This window comes from Panulirus ornatus, chromosome 27 (genome assembly GCF_036320965.1).
Source record: "Panulirus ornatus isolate Po-2019 chromosome 27, ASM3632096v1, whole genome shotgun sequence".
In the NCBI taxonomy this organism is placed as follows: Eukaryota; Metazoa; Arthropoda; class Malacostraca; order Decapoda; family Palinuridae; genus Panulirus; species Panulirus ornatus.
The window spans coordinates 3343690-3370306 of record NC_092250.1 but is presented as its reverse complement, the minus strand read 5'-3'; the positions used below and the strand labels follow the sequence as shown (position 1 = coordinate 3370306).

General features: G+C 43.8%; 1 protein-coding gene across 3 annotated transcripts in view; it reads right to left on the bottom strand.

Annotated features, from left to right (window-relative positions):
- Nucleotides 1-26617, bottom strand: part of LOC139757548 (protein quick-to-court-like) — a 148526-nt gene that overhangs the window by 119410 nt on the left and 2499 nt on the right. Inside the window, exon 1 of one of the 3 annotated variants that reach the window (XM_071678129.1) lies at nt 6183-6354. The exons of 1 other annotated variant lie outside the window; for it this stretch is intronic. Coding sequence is in view for 1 of the 2 variants with exons in the window: in XM_071678123.1 (XP_071534224.1) it covers nt 6013-6040 (28 nt within the window). In the remaining variant the exon portion in view is untranslated. One more of the 3 variants, XM_071678123.1, reaches the window with a different exon arrangement.

The window sequence follows — 26617 nt, the reverse complement described above, 5'->3', positions numbered from 1 at the left end:
TCCCGGGTAACGTTACAGTTACCACAGTGAGGCGGGTCGTCCCCTGACGTCTGGCAGGAGGTGTCTATCTCCTTCCCTGGCCCACCATCAAGCCTCGTCGTGTCCCTCCCAACATGTCCAACTTTCCTCAAGCTCAGACAACCTCTTCTTCCTCCTCTTCTTCCTCTTCTTCCTCCTCTTCTTCCTCCTCTTCTTCCTCCTCTTCTTCCTCCTCTTCTTTTCCCTTTTCCTTTCCTATTGACTGAACGACCTTCGACTTCTAACAGAATCTAACTTTAACTTCACCTCTCAGCCCCTGAAAGTGAGGTCATCTTTAGGGATCAAATACGAGGCTTCGACATGTAGGATCTGAAGGTCATGGTTCTCCCCCACATCCCACATGGCCCAGGTGGGTGTAGGATGACAGAGAAGTCCTTCCCTTCATCCTACGACTGATGAACAGTTGGTAAGCACTGAGGGAGGTGAAATCCTTCCCCCTGTATTATCACCGAGATTTCAGAATCTAGAGGAGTAGTGTTAAGGATGGGTCAAAGGTCGTATTAGACCCAGGTGATCCGAGGTCGTCACTAGGGTCAATAATAGTAATGATCGTTATGAATACTGATGTTAAAGTTTAACCACTGTACGACCCACAAACACACGATCCATCACCACGACAGTACGACCCTTAGCTATGAAAGGTTGACCTTTGACCTGAGCTTTAAGGGTCAAATTATAGGTAAGTCATCATATACAATGATTGTAGCGTCACAATCACAGGTCGCACAGTCGTTCCTCAAGGGTCGTACCGTCGTGCTTAAACGATGAACGACTATCATTGTGTCTTCCTTCCTCTTACAGTCTGGTCTGTAATGTTGTTCCTGTAACAACATTACAGGAAGAACGAGTCTGTATCTCAGTCAGGGGTCCAGACCCCCCCCCCCCCGTCATGGGGGGTGTATTACCACACTTCACCCCACAACACAAATAATGTTGAAAAAAAAAAGATTACAAATTACATAGTTAAACATCTGCTCTGTTAACTATCTTTAAGATTATATTACAAGGATGATTCATCACCTCTGAAAATACTTTATAAACATAAATGATTTCATGAAATTTCCAGTAACAGCCACAACACCTTAATATGTATACATCATTTCCTCATAGAATAATACAAAGAAGCGAGAAAAACACAAGCTATGAACTTCTCATTTGCAAGAGGATTTAACTGTCCAATCACTAACTATCCACCTCATTAGTCCGGTGGTTCGCTCAGGGTTGCCTCTGATTGGTCCAGTTAAGGAAAGATGTCAGTGTGTAATGTCCAACTCTGATTACATAAGAAAATTAAGAAACGGGTGATTTTCTGTTGATGATGGCAAGATCCAGATGGGCGACTGCGGGCGCTAATGACAGGAAGAAATAGACTGTAAAGACTGCTGATGATACAAGGGAATATGATCCAAGGCTGATGTGTCATGCTACCTTAAGATGGACTGACGAATTTGATGTGTTTGTTTGTGATGACGAGTCTGAACTACAGGGTGGGGGAGGGGGGAAGATGACTTGATGTTGAAGATGACTTGATGTTGAAGATGATGATCATTATCATGAAGATGATGATCGTTATTATAATCATGAAATCTTCTGAGGAAAAAACAGAAAGTGAATCAATATAGCATGCAACTCACTGTAAACATCTGAGGTAATCCACACCTGCGGAAATACAATATACATTTCCAGGTCATTTCATACATCTCGAATACAATATGGCAAAAGGCGACACTCGTCCATGTAATGTACTTCGTTAACCACTTCACCAAGACGATACGACCCTTGAACACGTCACTACGACCCTTAGGTATGACGAACTCAAGCTCGACCTTACAGGACATTTCAAAGGTCATATCATCTTATCTAAAGGTCGTACCGTCATGCTCAAAGGTACCGTCATGTTTATGACTTAGTGTTGACACGGGGGGAAAGACCTTTGAAGTTACGACGTCTTACTGACCTCTGACCTCCCCTTCCTCGGAAGTAAGGTCACTGACCCCGCCCATGAAGTTCTATAACACCAAGATGGTGTAGTTCTAAGACTTCCCTCCTATGGGAAAGACGCCCTTATGGTACAAGACAAGGAAGAGTCATGGGTCGCCCTTGAGTTATTCCTAAATGCTGGGAAAGTCATTCCGGTTTGACGTCAGAGATGCTGACCTCTGATTAAGTCATAAGAAAAGATAATGACCAGTCAGGTCATTCTTCCTCGTCAGGCAGGCTATTCCTGGTCACTCGTCACGTCAAGCTTTTCCTTCGTTTTGATTGGTTATTATAATCATCTTTATCCTCCCTTTATCTTACAGTAACTATTAGAACGTTCCAGAAGGCATTCCCACACAAGCGAGTGCAACAGCAGGGGTCGTTTTGGGTCGTGTGGAAGGTCGGGGGTCGTTAAGGCTGCGAGGAGGACAAGATTAAACAGCCAATTAAGGTTAAGCAAACAAGCGGGACACGACGGCATTGTCATGACCTGGAGGGATACCGGCGGGTTATGACGCGGTGTGTGTGTGTGTGTGTGTGTGTGTCTGTGGGAGGGAGGAAGGGGAGGTAAAAGGCTAGCGATGCATGGACTGGAGCGAAAAATAAAAGCAGGAAGAAATACAAAGGTTAAGAAAAATAAATTATAAAAACGACAGTGTTGAAACCAGAATAGAAAATAAATAAATATATCAGTTGTGTAGAGCAGAGGAATGTGTCAGAACGAGAACAAATGTATGTATTACTACGCGTCCTCCACCTAACGTATGGTCGTGCCCGGTATATAAACAAACTACATATTATCAATAAATAACTACAAAAGACAGAAAACAGTTGGAATCTTAATTTCCTAAGTATTCACATCACGCGTGATGCAATCACTGTCGTCATGACCTTTACAAAACAAAGATGTTAGATCTTTAAAATTTACCGCCAAACTCAGACTTTTAAATCATGACGTCATGACAGGAAGATAAACATTGCCAACTTTTAAACTTAGTCTTGCCATCCCATAACATCGCATACGATTTATATAATATACAAGAAGAGTCCAAATAGGTCAACACAACGTAGAACATATGATAGATATGAATATAAACAAAGGAATGTATATACCACCATCATAATCCCCAATTTACACAAAGATACAAATAAATAAGTTTATGTATATGGCGGTTGATGATAATATTGGGCGTCTTGTTACTATATAGTCTATTTCTTACTTAATTTCAGTCGCATTTAATGATAGAATCTTAATTTCCAATATTTCCTGGTTCATGGAAAATTAATAGATCATATATATATTATCTATCATTTATATATTTTGCTTTGTCGCTGTCTCCCGCGTTAGCGAGGTAGCGCAAGGAAACAGACGAAAGAATGGCCCAACCCACCGACATACACATGTATATACATACACGTCCACACACGCAAACATACATACCTATCCATCTCAATGTACACATATTTACACACACAGACATATACATATATACACATGTACATAATTCATACTGTCTGCCTTTATTTATTTCCATCGCCACCTCGCCACACAGCGGGAGACAGCGACAAAGCAAAATATAAAATATATATATATATATATATATATATATATATATATATATATATATATATATATATATATATATATATATCATAATCACTGATGAAAATAAGTTTGGTTAAAGCTCCATTAACCATAAAGTCTTATTCTGAAAGACATTGATTATTATGAAACTTCTGATCTTAGGAAGTGCAGGTTACGGGATCATAAAACTGAGTCTTACCAAACGCCAGATTTGCGTAGAACTCTGGTATTGTGGAATACCTTGCTCTCCAGACACATTGGTAGTACCACCCTTCTACCATCCTTCTCTCTTTTCCAATACATAACTTCCAAGAACATCCTCATAAATCCTTGGCCCCTGACGACCCGTCCTCTTAGTCAATAACCAAGAAAAAAGCATCGCTCACTGTGTCTTCAGCCGCGGGGGTCTGGCTAGCGTCTTAGATCTCTCGTTTTCTATGAATACCAAACAATGAGAGGAAGCGCCCTTGCAAGTGCTTCCAGCGTCCAGCTGGAACTTGTGTTTCCAGCTGGATGAAACCAACTTGCAGGCTGACTCATGGTGTATGTTTATGTACACAGCTGTACCTTCAGAAGATAGTGAATACATATAAAACGAAGGAATACTTCCGACAGACGGAACAAAGGCAGCAATATAACGACATGGTGCCGATACATAACTTATATATATATATATATATATATATATATATATATATATATATATATATATATATATATATATATACCTGAAGAGCTGTGTTCTGCTGTTGTGGTCCGCAACAGCTGTTTCACCCTATTGTACAGGTGTTTGGAACACCTGCGGAGGACCATGTGGTGAAATGAGGAAAAAAGGAAATAAGAAATCTACGATAAATTTTCAGCTCCGCCCAACTTTATTACGTTCCGTGTATTGCCAGTTACTAAAAGAAATGAACTGTCAAGGATTTTTCCAATTACTACACAAGGAAAATTATTTCATAGAGAAATACCGTTCTATTAAGTGTGTAATGTCCGAAGAAATTTGCCATAAATTTTTACAGTCAATTAATATCTTTATGAAAAACTTGATAAAATATACGGCTAGGCTAAACGTCCGTTACCGGACGCCACTCTCAGAAGCTGGTCTAACGTCCGGTAATACAATATTGGCCGGTGATCCTGCCATTAGCGACAATTCGGATAACGCACGTTCTTCCACACACGAGAATTCCGGGAATCAAGCAATTCTCGCTGAGCGCGAGACATCACGTACCTTTAACATGCCAGGACGCTCAGCCGGGCAAAATGGTGCGTTGTAACCAAAGCTTCGGCCACAGAGCTGAAGATAACTAACGAATGTACCAAAAAATAATTGTTTTGTACTGACTGGAGGAAGATGTTGCCACCTGAAGTACCTGAGGATTCCCACAACACAGGTTGGTGTGGATGGGTTAACACTCGACCTACAGTGAAATGAATTAATCTGACCTGACTTGCGGCACAGTGTCGTCCACGTAACACGTCCCTATGAAGAGATGACAGAGCAAAGTGACGTCTTACGAAGTGTGTCTTTCGTGTAAAATCACTTGTTTACAATTACGGTCAAATCACCGCCAGGGTAATTTGTCACTTCAGCTCTGCATGGTCACTAACGTTTACAAACGTCTAATTCTTTCATGTTCTTATAATCTGCTGTTAGTAAAGAAATACATAAACATTTTCTTGGAAATTCATATATAAACTGCCCGGCATGACATGGTCGTCGTATATCATGGAAGACAAGGGATTCATTGTCAAACATCAACAGAAACTATGCCAAACTCACCCGACCTTCTCAACAGTCAATATCTATAATGATTTTCAATCATCGTCGTGTGGGAATATACCAGTCACGTAGGAAAATCAACAGCCAACGTAGCTCAGTGTGACAACAGACAGCGTACGACAGAACGAGTAAGCTTTACTATGTAGAAAACAAATCCTTTGATAGTTTTCAAAGTGTATTACCTACATTGACATGATTATCCTCGTTCTCCCCTACATACGCTACATTTATTGCCTTCTTTAATATCGTTTAAAGAATATATAATGCTCCAAATCATGCTACAAAGGTACAAAATATTTCTGTAATCACAGCAAATTACATTTGGCCACTGAAACATAAGAAACCATTATCCGAAGCAGGATTCGATCCAGATTCAAATTGATAAACAAACCACCTACCCGACCACTAACAAAGTACCTAACCACAAACAAATCTTCAACAACAATAAACTCAACTTTCGATACATCGACAAAATACAAGACGATGGTCATGTAGAGCAACATACAAACTTTTGTAAGGCTTAAGAGAGACTACAGTTCTAATACAAAAATATTAAAATTTTTACAAATACTGTATTATTGACTTCGTCAAGTTAACATTACGATAAGGTCTGAACACCTACCTCTCCTTGAGCCTGGTTTAGAGGGCATGGTTCCTTTATTTCCCTTAAGAATCAGAAGGAACAGTTGTCCCTTGATTTGCAAGCAGTCATAAACAACTTAAACCAACCACTTGTCAACAAACGATCGAAACGCCCATCTGCATTGTTATCTACCCGTCGTGAATACATACGTATATCTCACAGTGTTTCCAGCAGGGGAGGAAGATTCGTAAATATTCTGCTGTTCATCGTATTGTGATGACCTTAACCGTTGAACCCGACACCACAGTTGATACAATCACATGCTTGCCATCACTACTGAAGCCCTCACAGGCACCCAGCGCTCGCTGTGGCCACCACCACAATCGTCAAAATTCCACAACCTCCACCAACAAGACCACACGAAAAGTTCTCTAGGCGGCCGCCAACGGCTGACAGATGGCGTTCTGGGTCTTACGAGGTTCGAACGCTTCACTCGAAGCGCTGCGACACATACTTTTCGATATTCCTCTTACGATGGAGTGGGATCGTACTTGTCGAAGCGTTCTGAGACAAACTTACGAGATACATCTTGTAATGGGGTTCGAATGCACTAGTCGAACAGTTCCGAAACAAACTTAGGCCATGCCTCCTGGGACAAGGTTAGAACGTACTAGATGAAGCGTCTTGATACATGTTGGTGAGAATTAGGTACAAATTCCACTGTTCGGAGCGTTCTGAAGCCAACTAGCGATGTATTGCGATGCAATGATAACCTCCCTCGCACCACAGGATGAAATGAAATGAGGATGTGTGGATGTTACTTTGCTATCCTTCCTAAACGTCTATTTCTTCGTGAACATATTAACTCACTTTAACTAATCTATCAAATACTAATGTCATGATATTAACTGTACAAAATATACAGCGGACATACAGAGTCCTCTAGACACAAACTGAGCCATATTGTTGAGCAGCAAAATAAAACAGGAAATATCTTGTGTTAAAGACATTGAACTTAATAATACGAGTCAGCGGTAATCATACAAGGTTAACAGTAAAATACAAATTAATGGTAATCATGTAAGTTAATGGTAATTATAGAAGGTAATGATAATCATACAAGGTGATTATAATCATACAAAGGAATCTCTCGCTTTTGGGGTGTTGTTGCATCCTTGTGTTTCATTTTGTTTATATTCACTAAAATACCTTTAAAGGAAGCCAAACTTTTTAAAGGAATACCAAATAATTAATGCTACAATATTGGTGTCTCATCTACACATCAGAAGAAAAATAAGTCATTTCAGTCAATAACCTGTAACAATTTCGTCTATTTCCTCTTTTTCCTGTATTATGAGAAATATCAATTTCTTATCGAAGAATTTCGTGAGTTCCTCCTGCTGAGGTGCCCTAAAGAGGGTCGGTGGTTGAGTGTATACTTATATAATATACTTGTGATAACTATCACTGTAAACTCTGAGGATCATCATCCAAACATTTAGGGATTATACGACTATATATACATTGTTGATGTGGATACCAGAGTGTACGCGTGATGAAAAGTAATAAAAGTCATACAAGTTAAGGCAAAGTTTCCAGAAAGTCTTTCTACCATCAGAAACCTTGACCCAATCACGCCACCAGAAGGGCCTGCGGGAAACTCCCTCAACAAACTCCTCAGAAAATATTGGACACATTCATGAAATCGAATCCATTTCCGATTAGAGAGTGGCTGTTGTGAAGCCTCGCTCCGGACCCAGAGTGTGGCTGTGTGAATCCTCGATCTGGCCTCAGAGAGTGGCTACGTGAAGCCTCACACTGGCCTCAGAGAGTGGCTATGTGAAGCCTCACACTGGCCTCAGAGAGTGGCTGTGTGAAGCCTCACACCGACCTCAGAGAGTGGCTGAGTGAAGCCTCACTCCGGCCTCAGAGAGTGGCTGAGTGAAGCCTCACTCTGGCCTCAGAGAGTGGCTGAGTGAAGCCTCGCTCTGGCCTCAGAGAGTGGCTGAGTGAAGCCTTGCTCTGGCCTCAGAGAGTGGCTATGTGAAGCCTCACTCCGGCCTCAGAGAGTGGCTATGTGAAGCCTCGCCCTGGACCCAGATATTGACTGCTGTGAAGCCTCGCCCCGGACTCACCCAGAAACAAAATTAAGAAAATTCCGTCGTCAACAAAAGCGTTGTGCCAGATGCCCCCCAGAGAGGCATGTGATGCGGGAGGCAACTTTCCTTCCTCCGTTCCATCTCTCGCATCAACGTTGCCATCCACACACTGCCTCTGCCACTGGTGGGTTGTATTGCAAGTGTTGCTTGTGTTGCAAGTGTCGCTTGTGTTGCAAGTGTTGCTTGTGTTGCTTGCGTTCAGTCGTAAATCGTCTTTACAACATTGCAATACATATCATCATCTTCAGACCTGTTCTGAAGATATGATCTGTGTTCTTCGTCAGTACAGAGTCTCCAGGACAAACCAAAGAACATCTTAAAGTTCTTTGTTCACACTTGCTAGACTCTAGAGGTGTTACATCCTCGTGTCACAGTCATACCGAAATTCAAATTGAAGTTGAGGGTCAGGTCAAAGGTCAAGCCTTCATAAACATGTATGAATCCCTCGAAGGCAAAAGTCGGCCATGAGAGAATGTGCTCAACATCCACAAGTGACAAACACATTGGTCGGGTCAAGTGAACTCCGTCTCCAGGTTCACCACTGCTCGTTAAAAACATTTCTTCCAAGTCACATCTAGAAACAACATAGTGTATCAGACGGTTGGATAACACACAGCAAGCTGATTATAATAATCTCTCTCCTCACTATATAAGCTGTATGTTAATGATCATCTGAGGTATTGTGATCTTTGCTATATGACACAGCTCATCATCACCAAGTCGATCTTACAAATAATCATATTAAGATATTCTAATTCCATGACAAATACTGAATTCAAGGCAAAAAAAAGATAGAGTCGTTTGAAAAGACAATTTGTAATATAAAACATAATTTATGATATAATTCTTAATCGCAAGACTGAGGAATATCATCAACTTGGTCTGATAATTCGATAATTGCATTACGTGTCATTACGATTATCTGCAGGATCATCAGCTTGTTAGTGAGATTATATATATGAAGATTATTCTGTCGTAACATCACGTTTTCTGAGAACACATACTAGATCAGCGTGGAAACAGGTCACTGCCGAGTTTGGACGACCAGAAGCAGTGAACAGCCAACAGTGCCGACCTGTGACGACTAGAAGCAGTGAACAGCCAACAGTGCCGACCTGTGACGAATATGAAGCAGTGAACAGTGAACACCTCTCTCCCCATCGTTTCCTCACCCCAGTGATTCAGAGAGTAACATTATGACCCCCCCCCCAACCCCACCTGAACCAACCATTTCAAACGATTAATGAACAGAAACTGATTAATATTAAGCATATACTGGCACATACGTAAGTTAAGGACAAATACTGTTGTACTCATGTTATTCGTGTCAGTGAAAGTAAAATAAAAAAAATGAATAATGCTAGAATTTTGTGTCTTTTGTTTTGTTTGTGTGGAAGGCAGAGCCGGCTTCACCAAGGGAATGATTCAATCAGTCTGATCCAGATCTAATCAGCATTATGAGGATTAGGAGAAATAGTGATGATCGATTAGTTCTAAGGTGATGGGTTTAGTTCAGGGAACCTCGAGTGGGGTGAGGAACGTGTAGGGTGATGGGGAGGCTACGGAAATGGGGTGATATGAGGGAGTTGGAAAGGTTGGGAGGAGGGAAATGGGATGTTTGGGAAGGTATGGAGATGGAGGGATTAAGAGGCTAAGGAAGAAGGAGTGAAAGTAAGGAGGAAAAGTAGATGGCGTTCGTAGGTTTGGCCAGGAGGGAGACCAAGCAACGGAACGCGCTGATTGGCCCGTTTGAGCGGGAGACCATGTGACACCAGTAAACGAGGTGGTTCCCTGCTTAACGAGGTCCCCCAGGGCGCCACCTGACCTCCCCCGCCATTACGGCGTTGATTCCGACACACGAGGGAGGGATACGACCCTTCACCATCACTACCACTCAGTAGGGATCCTTCTCACGAATGTGGCCACTCATCAAGCATACTTATGCTTATGTATTTCTACATATTGCCATCCAGGTACAGCCGCCTCAGTGTTGCCAATCCTCTCATTCGACTCGCTACTTCGAAGTGTTCACTAGTGACCTGGGGTGGGGGGAGCGGGAGATGACTGGGGCGGGGTGTGACAGGGGTCCCAGGTTCGATCCTGGCTGTTGGAGGTTTGTATGTTATATATATATATATATATATATATATATATATATATATATATATATATATATATATATATGGATCTGGAGAAGGCATATGATAGAGTTGATAGAGATGCTCTGTGGAAGGTATTAAGAATATATGGTGTGGGAGGCAAGTTGTTAGAAGCAGTGAAAAGTTTTTATCGAGGATGTAAGGCATGTGTACGTGTAGGAAGAGAGGAAAGTGATTGGTTCTCAGTGAATGTAGGTTTGCGGCAGGGGTGTGTGATGTCTCCATGGTTGTTTAATTTGTTTATGGATGGGGTTGTTAGGGAGGTAAATGCAAGAGTCCTGGAAAGAGGGGCAAGTATGAAGTCTGTTGGGGATGAGAGAGCTTGGGAAGTGAGTCAGTTGTTGTTCGCTGATGATACAGCGCTGGTGGCTGATTCATGTGAGAAACTGCAGAAGCTGGTGACTGAGTTTGGTAAAGTGTGTGGAAGAAGAAAGTTAAGAGTAAATGTGAATAAGAGCAAGGTTATTAGGTACAGTAGGGGTGAGGGTCAAGTCAATTGGGAGGTGAGTTTGAATGGAGAAAAACTGGAGGAAGTGAAGTGTTTTAGATATCTGGGAGTGGATCTGTCAGCGGATGGAACCATGGAAGCGGAAGTGGATCATAGGGTGGGGGAGGGGGCGAAAATTTTGGGAGCCTTGAAAAATGTGTGGAAGTCGAGAACATTATCTCGGAAAGCAAAAATGGGTATGTTTGAAGGAATAGTGGTACCAACAATGTTGTATGGTTGCGAGGCGTGGGCTATGGATAGAGATGTGCGCAGGAGGATGGATGTGCTGGAAATGAGATGTTTGAGGAAAATGTGTGGTGTGAGGTGGTTTGATCGAGTAAGTAACGTAAGGGTAAGAGAGATGTGTGGAAATAAAAAGAGCGTGGTTGAGAGAGCAGAAGAGGGTGTTTTGAAATGGTTTGGGCACATGGAGAGAATGAGTGAGGAAAGATTGACCAAGAGGATATATGTGTCGGAGGTGGAGGGAACGAGGAGAAGAGGGAGACCAAATTGGAGGTGGAAAGATGGAGTGAAAAAGATTTTGTGTGATCGGGGCCTGAACATGCAGGAGGGTGAAAGGAGGGCAAGGAATAGAGTGAATTGGAGCGATGTGGTATACAGGGGTTGACGTGCTGTCAGTGGATTGAATCAAGGCATGTGAAGCGTCTGGGGTAAACCATGGAAAGCTGTGTAGGTATGTATATTTGCGTGTGTGGACGTGTGTATGTACATGTGTATGGGGGGGGGGGTTGGGCCATTTCTTTCGTCTGTTTCCTTGCGCTACCTCGCAAACGCGGGAGACAGCGACAAAGTATAAAAAAAAAAAAAAAAAAAAAAAAAAAAAAAATATATATATATATATATATATATATATATATATATATATATATATATATATATCGTTAGTAGGTTATGTAGATGGCATTGGGTATATTTGACAGGTTACTTTCAACCTCACTTCCCAGGTGATGTCATATAATAAGTTCCTTGTAACCTTACTGACAGATGACAAGTTTGATATCTGTAGTAATGATGCGGGTGTACATCATCGTGTACACTTAGCTACGCATCAACTGCACCATGTGCTGTATGATGGTTCATATTACTGATAATCCCAGGTAATATGGTTGTGTAGAGTCACTGACCTTGTGAGGTTATCATTCTTTGAGCGGATGCATGACCTTGCCCGTGAGGCACACACACATACATGGGTCAGGCAGGCAGTACAGCGCTAAGCCATGACCTCGTGAGTCAGTGAGGAGACCTGTCAAGTGCTACCACGACCACATCAGACCCTCGCTTCTCTCAACCATTAACGAATGTATGGAAAGTAAACATAACTAAGTATTGGAGAAATAATAATTTACAATAGGTTCGATATATAGAAATATACCGTATATAATCATGTTTACTTATATACCGTATATAATCATGTTTACTTATATACCGTATATAATCATGTTTACATTAAACAGCTTCAGTGATTGTATTGTTCACGATAAAACATCAGAAAATCCTTGAATAACACAATAACTCAAATATGTAGAGAAAATGTAATTGAAAGATCATTTTCTGCGTGTGTCTCCTCCACTCTCTCACTTCATGACATTACAGATAACGTAACAAAAATGTGTAATAAAGGTGAGAAGTATGAGAGCATCACATGAATGCCAGGCAGGAGACATTAAGATTTCAGTGACGTCACAGTTTCGAGTGTAGATGTTTGAGTGAAGCACTTTGGTCACTGATTCGAATCCCAGTACCGTATTTGACTCTATATCTCAATCTTCAAGCCCATTCCTTCCTTACGACACAGATTCAAATTCATGCAGTAATGATTCACTTCCGGGAGATATTCGAATCCAAACACATACGTTCCACTTACACGTTCGAACCCACGAGCCCGTTTAACGTTACATACACAGAACAATAACTCTCTGATCACTGAGGCATCGATGGATCCGGTCTCAATCAGGCAAACAAACCCCCGAGAGTATGGCGCCGGGTCCAATTGAATTTCCACTTGCTTCTGTATGTTTTCACAGGCTACCAGTGCTCGAGCTTCTAGTAGCTTGTTTTTATTCAACAGTTTCCATGGAATCTTGATTCTTTATGTAAACAGTGAACCAGAAACAGGATTCTCAGTCGAACTTGATCTTATGCATTTATATTTATCTCGTGAAGTAAATTTACCGTCTAAATCCTCATACGTCGTAAATGTGACGTGCAAAGTTACAAGGCCGGCCCAGGAGGCTAGGACCTAGCTTAGTGAAGATAAAGATATTGCGAGGGTATTATGTAGTGAAGATGGGGGAATGATGAAGATGAGGGTGTAGTGAAGATGCATGTCAGTGAAGGAAGGATGTACTGATGATGTGGTTTAGTCAAGACATGAAGGGATTCGTACTTCAGTCTTTCTATGCTGGACAAAAGAAAATATCAGCGAGGATAAATGGATTCTTCCACGTCAGAAGCGCTTCGAAATGCGATTCAATATGGCCCACAGAAAGTCAGTCACGCGCAAGAGATCTTTTTTGATAAGCAAACTTACCCACCGGTCACGAGCGAGGTAAACTAACCTGAGAATCGTGATAGTAAAGTAAACTAACCCAGGAATCGTAACCTTGTTGTAAACTTACCCAAGGATCGTGAGCTTGAGGTAAACTAAACGAGAGTGTACTAAGTACCTAAGCTTAACGATCGTTTCCACGCGGTAGTTAAGTAGCTTAACGAGGTTCTGACGATTCAACAGCATGGATGGTGAAGGGTCAGAGTATGGTGGTCCATTAAGGCAGATGTTGCGTGACAAGAGTTCGGGCTTCCGACCATAATACCATCAGGCCTTAGTCGGTTAAAGCTCAGACCCTTCTACTTTCCTCATCTCTCTCTCTCTCTCTCTCTCTCTCTCTCTCTCTCTCTCTCTCTCTCTCTCTCTCTCTCTCTCTCTCTCTCTCTCTCTCTCTCTCCATCCCACGATCATCCTCATCCCACACTTATCCCAGCACCTCACGTCCCATTAACCAGAGGACTAAGCTAACTGCCCTGCCAGCACTTCCTGTCCCTCTCCCTCCCAGGCGCTGTCATTCTGCTGCTCTCCTTCAGGAAGCTGGGAGAGGAAGCTCCTCTCTATTTCCTCAACTTTACATAGAGGGTGTATATATATATATATATATATATATATATATATATATATATATATATATATATATATATATATATATGATTCATGATGGAAGTTCCAATATTTGCACATTAGTAAACACAATCCAACAACCAAGGAACATAATCACAACCGCAGTAGAAGGGGAGCCAGACTGACGCCCCGGAATGTCGGGGAGAGTGTGTGGCAGACGCCCCGGGGAGAGCTACTTTAGGAGGCAAGTGTAAAGGGTTGTCTTGGGGGGGGGCAATGCCAGGGGTGGGTGGAGGTCAAGGTGGGTCGCCTGGGTTAGTGTTGGGGTTGTAGGGTTGGATGGTGGGGTGTCGTCGTCAACATGAGGAACCCCACAAGTGCTGGTCGGATCCGGTTATGAGAAAGGGCGCCGTCGCCCCAGGGGGTCCACCCCAGACCATCACACCAGGACGGCCCCCCCGAGGGGGTCCACCCCAGACCATCACATCAGGCGCTGTGTTTGTTGCTGTTTCTGTCTCACCCAATGATGCTATGTTGGATTTTGTGTTTGTATGTGGTTGTTGGAATATGCGCATGATGACATTATTTGTCTTTGTGTGAGTCTGTGTATGTATGTTTACTTATTTGTTTGCTTCGTCGAGTATCGATGGAACCAGGAGACCTACACTATGAAATCTTCAACTGACTCCCTTCAGGAGTGGCGAGACCATCGAGAACGAGGTGTGAGGAGGACGTGAGGCACGCTGAGCTCGGCGTCAGGAGGACGTGAGGCACGCTGAGCTCGGCGTCAGGAGGACGTGAGGCACGCTGAGCTCGGCGTCAGGAGGACGTGAGGCACGCTGAGCTCGGCGTCAGGAGGACGTGAGGCACGCTGAGCACAGCGTCAGGAGGACGTGAGGCACGCTGAGCTCGGCGTCAGGAGGACGTGAGGCACGCTGAGCTCGGCGTCAGGAGGACGTGAGGCACGCTGAGCTCGGCATCAGGAGGACGTGAGGCACGCTGAGCTCGGCATCAGGAGGACGTGAGGCACGCTGAGCTCGGCGGAAGGAAAACGATGGAAAGTTAAAAGATCGCAAGTGAAGAGATCTGGAACAACTTGAAGTCGAGTAAATTCGTAGAAATGGTTGTCACTCGTGATCTAGTTGGAGGACCAAGAGAGAGAGAGAGAGAGAGAGAGAGAGAGAGAGGAGAGCCTGGCCTGGATGGTAGGAGTGGCAGGAAACTATGGAAGACAAGAACCAAGAGCACAGGAAATGACGGAGGAAAAAGACGACTGTATTTCTAGAACTATATTTTCAGAGGTGACAGTGGCAGTCTGGAAGCTTCGCATTACCATACGAAAGAACAAACGAAGAATACCAGACGTAGAGAGGACGTCTAACGAAAGATTTCCTCGTTGAACGACCTCAGTCAAAATGAATTCTATAACAGAATTGAAAGTGAAAACATCGCTCTGGCTAAGATGTTTAGTAGGAAGGAAATCTTCCATTACCCCGTGCTAAGACTAGGGTCATCCCGGAAAGTCTCAAGAATCTTGCACAAGACACATTCCAGCCTCTGGGTCCGTCTCGTCCAGGGATCCATCATTATCCTGGACAAATACACAGAATCCGAGATCTCGTAGGAGAGCAGCAGCAGGAATTACATTTCTCATAATGAACTACGGAACGACGCTGGTGGACAAACAACGAAATGAAGTCATCCAGGAACACCTTGGAGAAGAGCCACTGGTCCTGGACGCCACTGGAAAAGTCCAACTGAATTGGTTTCGACACGTGAGAAATATTTCGCCTGAGGAAAGTGCCCTATCACTTGTGTGAATGGCGTCCTTGGAGGCAGAAATCCCCCGGGAAGGAGGAAGATAAAACGAGAGAGAGAGAGAGAGAGAGAGAGAGAGAGAGAGAGAGAGAGAGAGAGAGAGAGAGAGAGAGAGAGTGAGAATATAATTCATTGAAGTGGGAGCGACGCCCCTCGCCTCGCAGACCTGCAAGAGACCAACTAACTCTTTAATGACATACACCTCCTGCAGGAGGAGTTGTGTGCACCAGAGCCGAGAACAAACCCCCTCAGGTGGCCCTGATCAGGTCAAGAAGGTCTGCCCTGAAACTATGAAGTAAAACATAACCAAAAGTTGAGAAAGAGTCAAGATGTGTTTGACGAGTTACGTCTGCAGCCGATCATCCCTTCTTTTTACCCAGGAAATCTGAATATAGTCATTTCAAAGTTTTCGACTATGAAATTTCATACATACAACAATTTCTTTTCTTTTTTTTCATTTTCGTCGTTCTTTCTCTATTAATCTTTCTTCACGAGTAACTTATATATACAGGACATGACCAGGTAGTGTGAGGGAGGGATAAATACCGAGGCATTTGGAAGTTTGGATAACTGCCTTGGGGGAAGGGGGGGGGGGGGACCCTCTCTTGGTGGGAGTGGCAGATGGAGGCAAGGGGGGTGGGGGGAAGGGGGTGTGGCTGGGGAAGGGGGGGTTTGGGAGAGACACTCCCATTGGTCGATAGCGCCAGACGAGGATCCTGCCACAGTATAACTGGATACCCCCCTCACCCCCCCAACCCTCTTTCGTCCTCTTCCCCTCACCTCCTCGAAAACAACTCCTTCATGTGAAGGTTATAATACAAGAGGACGACCATCAGGTGAAACCAGTATAAAAGGGGATCCTTAAAGTGGAGCGCGGTCAACGAAAAGACCTAAAATGAAACATATAAATTGGATTCACCAATTGATAAACGTCTGAGGCATGTCTGTTATTCTGGGACGTGTGTGGAGAGGAATCCTTCGTGTGAAATATGTATTACAGTCTAAAGTCTGGCCTGACACTATTTTGGTTCGGCGAGAAATGATATATGAAACTTTGCTCGAGTACAAAAGTAATTTACTCGCCGACAACGCTCGAAAATATCTATCATACTTTTGTCCAGCGTGAGAATTGGTTGGATGGTTATTTGCAGAGGAAATTGTGAACTCAAAGTATCTGAAGAATTTGAGACAAAAGTACTTTAACTTTTACTATGACTAAAAGCTTTTAAACGTTCCCTTGACTTAAAAGTATACCTAGTTCGCGTTTCTCTTCCTTAAAAATTACCGAAAACTACGTACCTGGTGAAAGTATCACATACATCCTCTGACAGGATGGTGTGTACACTTTTCTCTGGCCAAAGAGCACGTGAAGTATTTTTTGACTGAGATCTGCGTAAATCTTTTGACTGGGGAGAAAAGTATTTCAGATGACAGTCAGCCGGAGAGGCACTGATGTCTTTTCGGCTCGAGAGGAAGCATTTAAGAATTTCCTTAATACGACTAAATTACTTTTAATTTCTTCAGAGGCGATGCGTCTCAACTAGCAAGACTGTTGGAGATCTGGCGTTGCTGGTGTGGTGGTGGTGTAGTGGTGGTGTTGATGGTGGTGTGGTGGTGGTGTTGATGGTGGAGTGGTGGTATTAGTGGTGTTAGTGAAGTGCGCTTTGATGGCGTGGTGTTGGTGGAGTAGTTAGGTTGTAGACATTACGTTGTAGTGGGAGTGGTGGGGTATGATGATGTTGGAGAGATGTTGGAGGAGAGTTGGTGAATTTCATCCTCGACGCAGATGATTATGTCCAGCAGATAAAACCAGTTTACAAGATGTCTGACTCCTCAATGTGCTTAGCAAACACAGCTAAACCTACCAGCCTGGTTTATATCATTGCCAATATATGATAAAACCTATATCTTAAACCATGACCTACCCACCTCCCTCCCTCCCTCTAGCTGCGCCATTAAGAATTTTGGATAAAATCACTCAGGATTAAGTGAATATGGACGATGAAAAAGGAAAAAAGATAAATATTTTCAATTTCCCTTTGTTATTACCGCTGGGGAATATCTGTATCAGTTGATACATCTATCTATCTAGCTATCCACCTATCTGTCTACCTGTCTATCTATCTATCTATCTAGCCACCTATCTATCTACCTTTCTATCTATCTATCTATCTATATATATATATATATATATATATATATATATATATATATATATATATATATATATATATATATATATATATATATATATATATCTACCGTCGTTGTCAAGGGTCGTGCCGCTGGCCTGAAGGGATTAACACGTGAACAGTTGCAACACAGCGTCCGGTTCCGTGCATCACTTCCAACATGGTTTGATCAACTCATGTTCCAGTCAGCCGGCTGTGTACCCGGGTGTCCAGACACGGCCAAACATCACACGGGTCTTGGATCACAACACCAACACCAGGTCTCATTGGCTGGTCATTAGTTTGCCATGAGCCATCTGCCTCACTCCCTCATGACTCATAGGTACGGGTCAACCCCAGGTATGGCTGGGTCAGAGGGCCATCATGGGTACAGTCATGTGCTCATGGAATCCAGCAGGTGTTGGCACACACAGCCAGCCTTAGTTTCTTGACAGACCAGAGATGTGGTGAGGTTCGCTACGCAGAACGGTCGCAACTTCCAACCTTTTTCTGCTCTCGATCTCTTGTCTCTGAAGTGGACGAAGACTTAAACCTCTTCCCCATCAGCTGCTTGTGGAGTCTCTCCTCGCCAGACGGGCAGTGTTCTCCTTCCTGAAGATCATCGTCCCATCCACTGCAAACCACGCCAGTCTACCTCGATGCATCACCAATATACGAGAGAGTGTATCATCTCACAGGATGCCGCCCTTCCAGTACTCTCCACCTCATGCACGTCCCTTGGCGTCCGAGGTACTTGCTATCAATGGAGAAGGCTTGAACAGCGGAGGTCTCCACTTGTCTTACTCTTGTAGAGATCCACCACACCAGAAGCTGTGGTGTGTGAGTGTGACAACGCTAAGAGTCACTGCTGGGAGGAAGACTGACCACAGATTAATTTGGTAATCTTCTGGACTTCCCAAGCCTCGAGAGTGGGATCCCGAGGGACTTTGCCACACACCACACGGGACGAAGCAAGGTTCCTCGTCGTGATATAACCCATCGTCTGTCCTATGATAACCTCGACGGTGAATTGCTCATCATCGTCAGAAGACTTCAAACTTCTTCGTCAGTTTGTGGGACTTTTAGTAAAAGTTCTACATTGCTCAGTACACCACTGCTCACACGACGCGTCACCACCACTCACACGGCAGTTATCAGGAAGCTTCAGGCCAGATGTGAGCCGTGGCTCCACAGCTGGCTCATCGAGACGTGAGTTCCTCATCACGTGACTTACCACTCGTCACCGAGAGCAAGCGAGCAAGCATACAAGCATAAGCATGAGAAGCATAAACACTCAAGTTCGAGGAGCGAAATAGTGGGAAAGGAAAGACTTCCCTTTGCTGCACAGTTGTATCCCATAAGGTTACATATGTTATGATCAGTTGCACCACGGAACGAACCGGTCCTCCCAGAAACCATATGAACGGCTCATATTCCGTCGTTCCGGAGACCAGATCGCCCAGAATCCAAGACATTATGACGGTCTGTTTCTCCTCAGTATGAGCTGAAAAAGTATTTCCACTAACATCTTAGGAATGAAATATATAAATCCAGTTCCTATATACACATATATACACAGAAAAAAAGAGATTTCTAAACTTGCGAAAACCTTTCATCTCTGATGATTCGTAACAAACGAACCGTTCCTCTGTACCCTGAACTTTAAACAGGGTAACCAATGTCCCTTAAAAGTAACAACTTGTAGTTTGTCTGAGGGTAATTCCCGCTGACACAAGGAGTTTTGTCTTTTCTAAAGAACTTGTAGCCTTAAACTTCACGTCACGAGTCAATCTTAATATTTCCTGAGGTACATAATGATGTGTCCTCCATGTAAATTCCTAGAATACAAAGGACGCCAAACTTTTTCACTCGCGCCATGTGAAACTCAGACACGAAACTGTGAACAGTTCGAACCCTGGATGATCTACAACACCAAGCGAAATGTGACAACAGACGAAATCTACGACGAAAATAAAAGATCAGAAATAAATTGTGAAACAAACTACACACAAGCCTCCAATAGTCAAACAGAGCAAACAAGGAAAATCAGAAAAAGTAAACACATCTCTAGTTCGATGTCTTTTTCTGATTCTCTTTAAGCAAAAACGAACATTTCTAGGAGGAAAGGAGTCAGAAAAGAAACCTAGAAAGCGAGAGGCAAATCGGCTTCTGACTGAGAATCTTCGTCTCTTCGTGAAATATGAAATAATTCCAAAGTTAGTGATAACATGACCAGAACAGAGACCATGATAACCAAGAACAGAGACCATGATAACCAAGAACAGAGACCATGATAACCACATAAATAACTGCGTTATTGTTGAAGATTACCAGATTCCTGAAGATAACAGAGACAAAACAATTTCCATTGTTGAAACACTTTAATAAAACTCATGACAAGGAAAGCGAGAGAGCAAAAATATGATTCACTTTTAAACATTCGTGTAAAGCCATAATAAATCGTTTGCATATTCATATATGAATCCGAAACGTCACATTTTTGTGGTGTGACTTGGGAGAAACACCGGGCCGCTACACTGGGCACCTGCGACGCGGGAGAACCATCATAGTTCAGTATGTGATGCAGGCAGTTAGGCCGAGGCTGTTAGGATATGTGTGTGTCAATAGTGGAGGGGATTAAGAGAAAGGGGAGACCAAACTGGAGATGGAAGGATAGAGTGAAAAAGGGATAGAGTGAATTGGAACGTTGTGGTATACAGGGGTCGACGTGCTAGCAACTGACTAACCAGGGTATGTGAAGCGTCCAGGATAAACCATGAAAAGGTCTGTGGGCCTGGAAGTGGATAGGAAGCTGTAGTTTCTATGCATTACACATAGCCAGAAAATGGATGTGAGCGAATGCGGGCTTTCTTCGTCTGTTCCTGATGCTACCCCACTAACACGGGAAACGGCGATTAATACATCTATATATTTCTAGCTACACTGACGTCACATCACAATAACTCCTACCCTAACATGGCATTACCATAGTAGGTCCATTATCCTCTCCAGGGTACGGTGACAACAGAAAATGGAAGACTGTATCCCCCCCTCCAACCCCCACCCAAGAAGGCTTCAGGGGGAACTAATGTACTCTAATAACCGTATGTTTTCTGTCGCACCCTTGGACGTCTGAATGCAAAAAGTGCTATTGCGGTTGCCTTGAACGAGGTGAGATGAAGGTATATAGTGTGTGATGCAAGAGGTGGATTGGATAATGAAAGGGGGAGGAAAGACAACCTTATGGCCAAGACTGGGACGAGGAAAGTGCTTCAGAAATACCTTCTTGGATAATTTACTGAAAAGCAAATTCAAATATCTAGCCATCTTTACGACCACCTTCTGCCTACAGGGAGGGGAGAGAGGAACAGTGATTGGACTCTTAGCTCTATAAACAACAGTACAACGAGAGAGAAAGAGAGAGAGAGAGAGAGAGAGAGAGAGAGAGAGAGAGAGAGAGAGAGAGAGAGAGAGAGAGAGAGAGAGAGAGAGAGAGAGAGAGAGTACCGTGGAAGAAAATTTGAACTAACCAGGGGACAGAAGTGTCGACCAAGTTTTCATGTGGGTGTAAATGAGTCTTATTCCTGGACCCGAGACTTTCCAGGAACCCAACCAAAGCGATCAATCTCGGGAGTTTTCAGCCTCGATGGAAAAAGATAAGTGGACGGGCTGGAGGCGCTCTAGATAAGAGGGGGAACGTGGTGCGCGTTGTGAGCAGCTGTCCAGGGTATATGTGGCGGTGATGAAGAGCCAGGGAAGGCCCTCCTGCCGGGCAGAGAGAGAGAGAGAGAGAGAGAGAGAGAGAGAGAGAGAGAGAGAGAGAGAGAGAGAGAGAGAGAGAGAGACAGACAGACAGACAGACAGACAGACAGACAGAGACTTACATAGACTCGCAGTAACTCTCTCTCTCTCTCTCTCTCTCTCTCTCTCTCTCTCTCTCTCTCTCTCTCTCTCTCTCTCTCTCTCTCTCTCTCTCTCTCTCTCTCTCTTCACCCAGGTCTTCCCTCCTTCCCCCCCCCCCCCACCTCACGTTCCCCACATCACATACGCTTCACGCTGCTAATTGTTACACAGATGACCTTAACGATGATGACGACCATCAACTGCGTAACAAGGATGACCTCAAGAACATATGCTATGTATGTATGTATGTATGTATGTATGTATGTATGTATGTATGTATGTATGTATGTATGTATGTATGTGTGTGTGTGTGTGTGCGTTTGTATGTCTTAAGCCACACAGAGAAGCCTTATATTCTCACCTCACATTTCATAATACTCACGAGGTCTATTGCTTACAGCTTTACAAGTAAACACACACACACACACACACACACACACACACACACACACATGTGAAAAGATTCTACAAAATATCATGCATAAACCACTCAAATTGAATTAACAGACTTTAAGAAACTCTTTCCTTAACATCAGCGAAAGCCAAGAAATTGCCATATATATCGCCTGATGTAAACATCCTTTTGCAGTTTACATAATATTCGAATATTCAGTTCCTTCTAAGAGTTAAGCAATTCAACATCACTACCTAGCCACTAATATAAGGACTCAACTACTTCACATATACTTGCAAATGAAACAACAATTAGATATATAAGTACATACTTCAGTAGCCTTGAGTCAACATATTGTATGCAAGTTACCTAAGTTCGCGTTAGCAGGAAGCGGGCCATCACCAGGTCCTGTGGCTTACCCCGTGGTGTTGCTGGTGACGATATAAAGCGAACAGGATCAAAGGATCAAGTGTGAGGTGGTTTACTGGTGCTGGTGCCTAACAGAGTCGCCTGGCACCTCCCTCACTAGGTCACCGCTTGTATGTTTACTTCCAAAATGTTTGATATTTCTTACGGTGCCAAAATACGTAGTGTTTCCTGCTGCTCGTCTCTCTCTCTCTCTCTCTCTCTCTCTCTCTCTCTCTCTCTCTCTCTCTCTCTCTCTCTCTCTCTCTCTCTCTCTCTCTCATACTGAGGCACAGTTCAGATGAGGGGCTTATCAGCTGTGCCACGAGGGACGGAAAGGACGGGCAGGATCTTAGACAGACCGAGGAAATTAGGAGCAAAAGAGACGACAGAGGGATTCAGGGAGGGAGAAGAGAGGGAGGGAATATACACGGAGAACAAAGAGAGAATTAGAAACGGGGAATGAAGACCGGATTGACGGGGAGAAGTAAAAGAGGGAATTGAAAAAAGGTGAGTGAAAAATGACGTAGGTAGGGAGTAAAGGAGGATGAAGATTGCTGATGATTAAAGACTGGGATTAAGTAGGGAGTAAGACGTGGCCGTCTGTAGGGATATCAAGGTTTGATGTACACAAGGAAGACAGTAAACATTACCACAATATATACGAGGAACACAGGATGGTATGTGTGGAGAACATCACATATGTATGTTGGGGACAACATGTACAAACACATGTTGAGGTAACATGTACATACGTATGTTGGGGACAACATCTACATACGTATGTTGAGGTAACATGTACATACGTATGTTGGGGACAACAGTAGGAAACACACGTCAGTACAGAAGGCCTGGATGTGTACGAACCAACCCCATGTGTAAGTCCGCCCTCTCTATAACCAGCCGACTACATCAAATTTTCTAATTTCTAACTTCTTATATTTCTGATGTCTACCTTCTTATATTTTGACTGAGATCAATGGCTCTGTCTACCTTACACCCGCTCATCTGGGAGTGTACCGAGTGTACTGGGGGTGTTCTGGGTGTAACATTTTCGGTGTATCGTTCTGGTGTACCTCTCCGGATGTACCAGAGGGATGTACCGCTCCACACCATAGGAATGTCCCATTCCGGGTGTTTCGCAGGCATATATATACAGTTCCAAGTGTACCAAGAGAGATGGACTTGACACTGGCGGCAGCAACAGAGGATTTGAAACTAATCCTACTAACAAGGAAGGAAGGAACGCAGGCTTCACGACACCATTACACAGGATCAATCCAAGCTGTCTAAAGGCCAATTATCGCAAGCTTAAGCTGGGTTGCCCAAGCCAGCCACTTATCCCAAGCTTGAGCTGGGCAGCTCAAGACACCCACTTGCCCCAAGCTCAGGCTAGGCAGCTGCAGCCACCCACTTATCCCAAGATAAGCTGGGCAGCTCAAGCCTCCCAGTTATATCAAGATCAAGCTTCTTCCTTTTCGTTGTCACACAGCGTTCCCCTCAGAGTCTCCTTCATGCTCCGCATATTCTGGATCTTAAAGCATTTTGAATTTCAGAGATTATCGTTGTTATTGGCTTCCTCAGACTATATATATATATATATATATATATATATATATATATATATATATATATATATATATATATATATATATATATATCCACTGGCTGTATCGACTGTAGAATATATATGGAGGACATTTTACTCATGCTATATGTAACGGGCATGTGTAAATGTTATGTTGATAGGAACCGAAAAATCAGAAACTTTTAAAATCAATAAATAAACACAGCAGCCAAGACCGAACCTTCCTCGCTCTCACTCTACCAAAGTTAAAGTTGTACCGTCAAGCTTAAGCGTTGTGCCATCGGGCAAATGGGCTCTTTTCCCTCCTTTGTTTTAGCATTACATGATACCACAGCAACTGGCCAGCCATCTTGCCTCTCTCAGGAAAAACCAAGCCGTAATTTGAAATGTAAACATAAATAGGGAAATACAGTTTGAGCTGTACAAAAACAATATACAAGTTTCAGCAGTACAAAAACAATATACAAGTTTCAGCAGTACAAAAACAATATACAAGTTTCAGCAGTACGCAAACAATATACAAGTTTCAGCAGTACGCAAACAATATACAAGTTTCAGTCAAATCTATAAAAACCAGTTTTTAATCATGCAAAGCCTATAATGACCTGTTAAAACTGACGCATCCCAGGTCATGCAAGCGGGAGATTGACAGTCATTTTTTCTCATGATGATGGTCAGGTACTACGACCTGCAAGAGACGACAGGTACCACGACCTGCAGCAGACGACAGGTACCACGACCTGCAGCAGACGACAGGTACCATGACCTGCAGGAGACGACAGGTACCACGACCTGCAGGAGACGACAGGTACCACGACCTGCAGCAGATGAGAGGCGTCTCCAGCCATGGATTGGATTATTGGAAAATGATTGCATGTCATGCATGCTTGAACCCAGGCAATCAATGTAAAGCTTACTTAGCCAACTGTATGACCACGACACATCGACCCTTAAACGATATATATTATATCATTACATTATATATATATATATATATATATATATATATATATATATATATATATATATATATATATAATGTAATTACAATGCATATTTCTTAGGGTGCGTAGTGCTATGGGTATGTACGATTCTAGACCCGTAACACGTGGTCCTGGGAATACGCCACCGTGGTTGTATTGCAACGCATTTTGTGCGTACCTCTCTCTCTCTCTCTCTCTCTCTCTCTCTCTCTCTCTCTCTCTCTCTCTCTCTCTCTCTCTAATGGTCTTGGAGAAGCTATGTTCACCAGCCGAGCAGGTGTGGAGGCCCGAGTTTTGTTCCTCTGGAGAACTATCAAATCAGCGACGTCTTCCTGGTGGTGAACAGATGGTTGTGTTGTCGCTGAGGCTCCACCTGGCGCACACCCAGGTCCTCACGCCCTTACTGAAGACCAGTACGACGGCTGTGATGACCTTAACGCAACGCCCCTCGACCTGGGTAGTATGGATGACCCTAGACCTGGGTAGTGTGGACGACCCTAGACCTAGGTAGTATGGATGACCCTAGACCTGGGTAGCAAGTGGAAGGACATCTCGTCTCCAGCAGCGAGGCAATCCTTCACAAGACCTGCACCATTTACTGCCTCCCTCTGGACACTTACTGAGTCCATCTGGACTCGTACCGAAGTCTTTCGAAGTCTGAGCGACCATTAAACTCTCAGAGAGTCGTCTGGGATTAAGTCCTGAACACACTGATCAAATTTCTGTCGCTCGTCGGATTCCACCAGTGAGGCAAGGATCTGGTCCACGCTGGAGTATTGTATCTTGACTGAGGAGTTGTTATCCAAGTGGCACCATTCCTGCAGCTCCAGGCTGGCTGCCTCTCCTGGGTGGCACCATTCCTGCAGCTCCAGGCTGGCTGCCTCTCCTGTGTGGCACCATTCCTGCAGCTCCAGGCTGGCTGCCTCTCCTGTGTGGCACCATTCCTGTAGCTCCAGGCTGGCTGCCTCTCCTGTGCGGCACCATTCCTGCAGCTCCAGGCTGGCTGCCTCTCCTGTGTGGCACCATTCCTGCAGCTCCAGGCTGGCTGCCTCTCGTCGCTGGTAAAGTTCTTCGTTGTCGACGCAAACCCGATAGTTTAGTGCCTTCCACCTGCACAGGAATTCCTTCCGTAGTCTGCTCATACTCCTCCCGTCAGCTGAGGGAGACATGTGGAGTCCTCTCTCTCTCTCTCTCTCTCTCTCTCTCTCTCTCTCTCTCTCTCTCTCTCTCTCTCTCTCTCTCTCCCTGGGGCCATTGACCCTGCTGGGAGGCAGACGGCACTGCGCGTGCGTCAAACATAATCTCAATAAACCGACCAATGAGACCGAGTCACACCCCTGCGTACGAGAGTTTTCACTCCCTGGGTACGAAGTCTTGAGTTCGTTCCGTCCTGCTTAAGAGCCGGGTACGATAATGTCATCATAACAAGAGCTGATGTGTCCAC